Source organism: Tachysurus vachellii, chromosome 3 (genome assembly GCF_030014155.1).
Source record: "Tachysurus vachellii isolate PV-2020 chromosome 3, HZAU_Pvac_v1, whole genome shotgun sequence".
NCBI classification, from domain to species: Eukaryota; Metazoa; Chordata; class Actinopteri; order Siluriformes; family Bagridae; genus Tachysurus; species Tachysurus vachellii.
In genome coordinates, this window is record NC_083462.1 from 26679183 (window position 1) to 26688300 (window position 9118).

General features: G+C 36.2%; 1 protein-coding gene across 1 annotated transcript; it reads right to left on the reverse strand.

Moving 5' to 3' along the window:
* Nucleotides 1-2098: 2098 nt before the first annotated feature.
* Nucleotides 2099-7329, reverse strand: LOC132842433 (opsin-5-like). The gene is made up of 4 exons (XM_060865110.1): nucleotides 7260-7329; nucleotides 4379-4672; nucleotides 3203-3528; nucleotides 2099-2437 (listed from the first exon to the last, which is right to left on the reverse strand). Exons 1-4 carry the CDS (start codon nucleotides 7327-7329, stop codon nucleotides 2099-2101), a joined length of 1029 nt encoding a protein of 342 aa, XP_060721093.1.
* Nucleotides 7330-9118: the final 1789 nt, after the last annotated feature.

Sequence of the window (9118 nt, forward strand, 5' to 3'; positions counted from 1 at the left end):
ACAAAGTAAAATGACAACAAGATTTTAAGCCACCTAAAAGGGCTTGTGTCTTACCTCTAATCTTAATTTCATGTGGAAAAAATCAATACATTGAATACCTTTCATCTGGATTTCTCTTACTATTGATCCATCTGTAGTTACATTTAACATTTGTAGAATGTCTGTTGAGTAGATAAAGGTCCCAGAAACAGTAATTTTTACGCTTAGTATATGGGAGGAAGAAGTGGCATGTTGCTGCATAAGGAGAAACGGTCAATAGAGCTGTTTGTCATTCTTTTCTGGATGCTGGTAAATGAAGGCTAGCAAATTGCTTTAACCTTCAGAGTGATTAGATTGCTTTAACCTTCAGAGTGGTTAGATTTCAAAGATGAACCAATTATGTGGACAGCAGGTATTAAGAACAAGGTGTTTACAGCAGTTTGCAGTAGTGAATAGTTCTGAATAGTTCATGAATGGTGTTTATACTTGTAATTAGCAGTTTGAAAAAAGCACTTTGAATTTATACAATTCATTGCGTGAGCTTATCTAACATACATAACTAACTGGTCAAATAATGTCTGCAGTAGCTTGTGCTGATGCCAGTAATGTCATCAGCTGCTATAATGGAAGGTTAGATTATCTGTAATGTTGCTGTAAATAATTCTTACGTATATTTTCATCTAATGTATACATTTTACACAGGTTTCATTTATAAAAAAAAAAAAGAAAAAGAAAAAAAAGAATAAAGCTATACAGAACAAAGAAAGCTGATTGTATATCTAAATGATGTATTTTCACAGAAAATAGGAACACTGTGCTGTCCCGCTTTAGCATTGTTTGCTGCAATCAATAATAATTTAGCAATTATTGCACCACTGGAGGGGGATTGTCAATTTATTCATTATTATTCATGAAGAAATGTGTATAGCTGTTATAGAAAGGGGATGAACTTCAATTTAATTCTGAAATCTAATTCTTTTATAGTTCACAGCGATTCTTTTATGAAGCCTGTTATTTCCACCACTTTAATTACTGTCTATCAAATAGCATTCCTGATAATGCATCAAGCAGAATATGTTCAATATCTTGCAAAAACTGTTACTAAAAAGTATTCTAAAGCCAGAAACCATTTTTTGAACTGAAAATATTTTCTTTTATGTCATTTTCACACAGCACTGACAATGTAGAAACAATTTAATACAATACTAAAAACATTTTTCTATATACTGTATGTCTAGCTAATTTTGCTGTTTTGTTATTTCTCTAATGTGCGCAGTAGATTAGAGAAAGTAAATGTTTCATGTAACCTGCATAACATAACCAATTTAATTGCATTCCCATTTTCCCATTGTAAACACAATAACTGCAAACAACAATTATGCATGTATGTATGTTTGTACATATACTTATGTGTTGAATTACAGCTGATTTCCTGCTCTATCAAAGTAAACCATGTTAAAAGAATTACAAAATGACATGAATCCAAGTAGTGTTTGGTCAAAGTACAACATGTACTCACATTTATAACATTCAGTTTATAAGAGCTACTAAAATAATTGCATATCTCTCAGTGAAAAGCCAACACTATCCCAATAGTAGAGACACAAACCCAATAATCAAATCACTTGATCAAACTGTTTCTCCAGTACTCCACAATAAATCTGCTACATTTGCTGGAACAAACATATCACCAAAAATATATATATATATTTTTATGATTATTTTTGGATCCAGTGTCAAGAACAAAATCAATGACTATCAATAATTATACAATACAGATATCCAAAATCATGCAGGAAAAAATGAGAATAAATATTGTATCACTGACAAATAAAACATATTAGAAATAAACAGAGTGAATTATATTTAGAATATTTCACCCCAGTCCTAAATATTAGAATAATAGAAATTACTCTCCCAATGATGTCAACTTATGTGATGGCCAGTTGAACTTCAGTATAACATTAACATTTATCCTGTGCAGTATAACCAAAATATAACCAAAAGTTAAACAAGCAGAAATACAGGCAAACTAATAAAACACAACAGTAGTACACGGAAAAAGAAATCCCAAAGTTATGAATATTCCATAGGCATGAATTGTGTAACATCATCTGTCTCAGTGCTTTTCAACCAACTGCTCCATCTGTAGCTCTTCTTTGACTGTGGTTTCTTCACACACCATGTAGATTTTATTCTCTGTGAGGTTATTTGACTTAGAGCCATGACTTGCCTGGGCTTTATTGCATGCCTTTAGAAACTGATTCACCTCCTTTTTAAAAGACTTGCTAAAGGTGTAATAGATTAGTGGGTTGTACACAGTGGAAGTCTTGGCAAAGAGGCAGGGCAACATACTGACAAAGGGAGTGATGGGAGAAGTTGAGTAGATCGACCATAAACTCACTATCCCATAGGGAGTCCAACAACCAATGAAACCAGCGCTGATTAGAATAGCAATCTACAAGAAACATATTAAAGAAGGGTTTTTATGTACTTTATATACAGTTTATTTATCATGCACAGTACTTTTCTATGCAGAAATTTACATTTGACTTCACAGGACAAGGGTGATTAATAGGGATATCCTACAATATTAAACATTTCAGTGGATGTGATTTATGTGAAACAGTATTATTTGCTATAAACCCATCTATAGATCCCAGCCCTGAGGATCAATCATATATATTAAGATTAGGTTATAATCATGTTGCATAATAATGAAGTAAATATTTAAATGTGGTACCAATACAAGTTATATATACTCACTGTCCCCTTTATGAGGAAAACCAATACATCTGCACATTCATGTATTTGTCTAATCAGCCAATCACCTGGCAGCAGCACAATGAATAAATAAATGAGCTTTCACTAATGTTCACATCAAACAGTATACAGAAAAAAGAGTGATCTCTGTGACTTTGACCACGGTATTGATTCTGGTATCAAATGGGCTGGTTTGAGTAATTCATAAACTGCTGATCATCTCAGATTTTTTCACACACAACAGTGTCATTATGAAATCCTCAAACCAGCCCTTCTGATACCAATATCCATTAACTGAAGCTCAGATCTGCATGATTGTTGTATTGCCCTGTGGCCACATGATCAGATGATTAGATAACTGCATGCATATGCAGGTGTACAGGTTTTCCTATTAAAGTGGATGGTGAGTGCAGATATAATTTGAAATAAGGTATCTAATTTACATTACTATATAACTTACCAACATGAGTCGGCGCTGCATTTTAACTTTTTTCTGGATGATGATGACATTCTGTAGAGACTTGTAGGAGAAGTGGAGTTGGAGGGTGATGCCAAAGTAGCAGCAAACGATGATGATGGCTGGGATGGCCAGGTTCATAGTAAACATGCTGATAACAAAGGATGGGCTGTGCTCCTTCATTTCTGCCCAGGCCAGTGTGCAGGACAGGCCGAAGGGCTCAGGGCCATACATGCCCCAACCGATCAATGGAAATATAGCCCATAAGAATGCATATAGCCACGTGCCTGCCAAAAGCATCTGCACCGTCCTTTTATTAATTTTCTCCGCTAAACACACAAACACACATACACTAATGAATGAACGGTCAAAAGCACAAATTCATTTTGCTTCTAAATCACTGCTTTGTGTTTTTACATTATTTTTTCAATACATATGAATTCTGCCTATCTGTCTATGCATGCCTGTGTGTATGTATGTGTGTATGGCCGTCATTATCATCAGATCTCAAACCAAATGAAACATGCAAGACAGTTTTGGACCTAAACATGTATTATACAATTCTCTCAAAAGCAACTGCAACATTTTATTTAAAATCCCTACAGTGTTTTATAATGCTGTTTTTCAATTTATGGGTAAGACACTTTTTGCTGCTCATTTATCATACATCTGTATATATATATTTTTTTTCCCTTTTTTTAAATTTTCTATATAACCTAATTTCTTTTGGTCTTCAGAAGATGTTAATAAAAGCAAAGTTTGTTTGAACATTTATATTAAATGAGCACATGTCTGTTTTTGTAAAATAAAACTGAACAGTATTAAATAAAAGGATTTTCCCCTATAGACTTGGTAATATTTATTTGTATTGATTCAAATTGGTACACAGCTATTGGAGAACTGGGAACATAAAACATAGGGAAGAGGCTAACATCCCCTTCTAAGTCTCCTCAAATTATAGTAAATTAGGCTATAGGTAACCATTAGGGAATTGCAATGTGTCATATTGTATATTGTTTTCTCTCCTACCATAAGCAACACTTTGTATACATTGTCGTACTTTAGAGAATTATGCAAATTGGGTATTCAGCTCTTGTGGCATTTCATACCCTTGATTAAAAGTAGCTAAATTTCCAAGTTGCATAGTCCAAATTAAGAATGGATTCCTGCAGTACTCACACTGAGACTGTAGCGTTCTAGATGCAGAGAAGCGCACTATAGCCATGATTGTCAGGGTTGCTACGCTGGCTACTCCAAAGAAGAACCCCATCCAGCCATAGTAAATACAGGTGGCATCACCCCCTAACCAGGAATGGTTCCACGATGAAGCTACAGACAGAGGGTACATAGACACTGCTGCACCAAGATCTGTCACTGCCAGATTCACGCTGAGGAGCTCTGTGGGCTTCATCTGAGATGATCTCTTATATGCCATGAAAAGGACCAGGAGATTCCCCACAATGGACAAAATTGCTAAATGTGACACAAAAGAAAGAAAGAGGAAGTGTTACATTTGTTACATTAAAATTGGCAAACAGGCCACATATATAAAGATATTTTTTTATTATTTATAGTTACTAAAACATTGAAACAGTCTTTAGATGGCCTCTAGTTGTCTGTTGGACCTCATCCTTTCCACAGTATATGGATAGATTATTTCCCATAACCTTGTGTCACTCAATAATTTTAAGGCATGTGATGTACCCTGTCAAGATTAACTTGGCTGAACTCTTCCTTTTAGTTTTAGCTTGAAAATCCTAATCTCTTCATCCTCTGTATCCTTGAACATTCTCTATTGTTACACTCTCAATTCACACAACCTTCTATTATACCCTTATCATTCCTTTTTATGTCTGTTTTTCTATGTGTCTTTTCATGACCAGTCATTCTGTTTGAAAGGTTCAGTCAGCCACAGCTTCCATTGTTTATGACTGCCTACACACTGAACTAATCTGATTCTCTGTCCTTGACAAACAAGGATTGCAATTTAAATACATGGACATGGACTGTATATGAACAAAGATGAAAAATAACCCATTAATTATTACTTATAATCAGTCACAATTACTATATCATAGGGCTGGGCGATATGGCTGAAAACTGTATCATGATATCAGTGTTTCATCGATAATTATTGATATTTTTTATGACCCATTTAAAATAAGGACCAGGAAAATAAGACGCATTTCAGATGAAACTGGACTGGTGTAAATGAATGTGGTTGTTCAAGCCACATACATCATCGCTATACTCCCAAACGGAAGTACGTCACTCGCAGGTGATCTTTCACCCAGGTGTCTCGTTGGGTCTTAAAATGCACTGCTGCCACCAGCGAAATGCAGCAAACAGTAAATGCTCTTTTTTGTGGCATAACTGTTGTAACAAGTTTTTTCATCTTCTTTTTGATTGCATTCTGAAAACCGCATACACCAAAGTGTGTTCCATTTCAATTACCATTGTGAAATGAGTCACAATGAACACTTAACAATTATCTCTTAACATTTAAAGTGCAAAATGAAAGAAAATGTAAGAAATGCTTAATAAAGTGTAATAAAATAGTGCAAAGTGTCAAATATAAACACAGAGAAACCTGAGAATTTAGTGCAAGTTTAGTGTTTTGTAGACATAAATAAAACTGAGGTAGACTGAGATACATCTCTAATATAAAAAAAAACCCTAATAATATAACAAAAAACTGCCATACTGGCGAGCTGACTTTCACTCTTTTATTTACAATTTCCTGCTTATCTTTTATTTACAATTTCCTGCTTATCAAATTTTCTGCTTATCAGTCGCCGGTTACTGAAGAGGAATCCACCACGAGACAACGATATGGCGCCAACAAACATGATACTGTTACATGATTGGCTGTTAGCATGTCACTCCCTACGTTGCTAGGTTACCAGAGAGTCAGTGCCTTTGTTAATGCAACCAAACTTGCTTCGCAACCTCTGTTTTCTTCCGACGAAGAATAAAAAATATCGAACATTTTATCGAACACATTTTTTATTGATATCGATCACGTGTCTATCGCGATACATATCGTTATCGTTGTATCGCCCAGCCCTACTATATCACTGCTATTTATTAGAACTTTTGACAGTGTTTCATTTTGACAAGTTACAGCACATGACAGCCAATCATTACAGAGATAATTTTACATATATTGTGTAATATTCACATACATATCGAAATTGAATCAGAACAAATACATGAGAGATATTTGATAACACTCAATTAAGCTATGTGCCAAAAAAAACACCATCACACCACCTCCACCAGCCTGTTGACTGTTGACAAAAGCCTGTCCATAAATTTGTGCAAAGTCTGACCTTATTATCTGTGTCCCTCAGGACAATTTAAGATTCGTCAAACCAGGCACACTGCAGCCTCAGCTTTCTGCTCTGGGCTGACAGAAATGAAATCTGACATTTCTCTTCTGCTGTTGTAGCCTTGTGCATTCTGAGATGCTTTTCTGCTCACCACAACTGTACAATCTGATTGACCTCTCTCATCAACAAGGTATTTCCATCTACAGAACTACTAAGTGGTCCCTTTTCTTTAGTCCAGTATAGAAATACTCAAGCAAGCCTATCTGGCACAATCATACCACAAACAAAATCACTGCGTTTCTATTTCCCTATTTTAATGGTTGATGTAAACATATCTAGATCATTTTATTAATTGTAATGCCACATAATAATAATTGCATGATTGGATTGCAGGTGTTTCTTATAAAGTGCTCAGTGAATGTAATGAATGTAATTTTTTACATTGCTATAGATAAAAGCGTCAGCCAAATGCTGTGAATGTAAATGTAATGATTTTTTTAATAATATATTATATATATTTATAGATATATATATATAATACCCACAAAAATAGGATTTCAGAACTTTGTACAAGTATGCAGGGTTATAAGTTATTATATATATATTATAAATCGAATATATAAAATGCATACTGCTGACAATAAAAATAAAATAAAATACTAAAATAGCCTGCTACCTCAGATGTGCATTTGATAGACACTTTAATTGAATAGTAACTGAAGATGTACCTATCAGCAGCAGAAAGGAACCGGCTCCATAATCCACCGCAGGAGAAAGTTTGGAAGAATAAATATCCATTAGGAACTGGATTGTTTTGTTTTGACACAGCGTGTAAAACCAGACTGAAGCCAGCAGATCTATGTGATTATCCAGTATAGTGTCATTCGCGAACAACTCGACTCTCTTTTAGGTGAAGATTGAGAGCCGACTCTTTAATGATTCTCTTGGAGACATTCTCTACTGAGTCTTCACCAGATGCGCGGAGCCAGTTGATTGGGTAGTGCGCGCGACTCTGCGCGCTTGTGTGTGTGTGTGTGTGTGTGTGTGTGTGCGCGCGCGTGTGTGAGTGTCTGAGTGTGTGTGCGTGTGTGAGTGTGTACTTGTGTTATGCGCAGAACAGCACAAAAATACCACATTTTCCTTTTACATGTTTTTCCCACTTAAATAAGTTTTAAGTGGAAAAAAAACACGTTTTTGATTTGAGGCTGTAGTAAGATTGTATTGCACTGCTGACCTACAAAGATGGTTTAAGATGGTGTTAGGTCCACATCTCTTGGTAGAAGTGGACCAGCAACTTCAGCTAATGTTCACATCAACCCTCAGATTGGGGATACATACTGTACGATCTGTGGACAGAAGTGCCATGTTGTTGTTGAGAGGTCGAACGAGGATATCCAGATAGCAACTCGGTACAACTGTGTTGAGTATCTCAGAATGCCCAGCATATTGAACCTTGAGGTTGATGGGATTCAACAGCAGAAGAGCACATCGAGTTTCACGTCTGTGAGCCGAGAACAGAAAAATGAGTCTTCAGTGAGCATGCACGATCTTTGCAATCAGTCACAAATCAGTCATCTCAAACTGGTTTCATGAACAAGACAATTAGTTCATCCTTGTTCAGTGGTCTTCCCAATCACTGGACCCGAATCCTGAAGAATACCTCTGGATGTTGTAGAATGGGAGAGTTAAAGGATGAAAGTGCATCTGAAAAGTCTGCAAGAATATTGCATGGTGCAATCATATGAACATGGTCTAGAAGCTCAAAGGAATATTTCCAACATCTTGTGGAATCCAGATTTGTAGCGGTTTTGAGAGTAAATGGAGGCCATACCAAATATTATTGTAGTGGTAATAATGCACTACTTATCTTTCATGAACACGATTCATTTGATATTAAAAAGGAATTGTTAAATAATAAGCAATTAAGCAAGTTCTTTTTATTAAACAATTGTATCAGCAGTAAGGCAAAGAAAAGAACTGGTTGGTTAACGATAAACAAAATTGTTTGTAAAATAGCTCACATCATTACAATTCAACCTCTGTTCAGAGGGATACACTTTGGTTCATAGATTAAAAGCATTTTGAAATGGGTGAATGGATGGCTTTGGATAATCATTGTGTGCATGGGTAGGTAATGACCTACACTCCCACACTCATATTAAGGACTGCTTTAGTGCCATCTTCCTTACTTCCACTTCTAGAGAGAATCTATACATTGTGTCGATAAGCCCAGCAACATTTAATAAAAAAATACAATTTATAACTAGGGGGCACGGTGGCTCAGTGGTTAGCACGTTCGCCTCGCACCTCTAGGGTTGGGGGTGTGATTCCCACCTCCACCTTGTGTGTGTGGAGTTTGCATGTTCTCCCCGTTCCTCGGGGGTTTCCTCCGGGTACTCCGGTTTCCTCCCCCGGTCCAAAGACATGCATGGTAGGTTGATTGGCATCACTGGAAAATTGTCCGTAGTGTGTGATTGCATGAGTGAATGAGTGTGTGTTCCCTGCAATGGGTTGGCTCTCCATCCAGGGTGTATCCTGCCTTGATGCCCGATGATGCCTGAGATTACCCGAGGTAGTTCGGATAAGA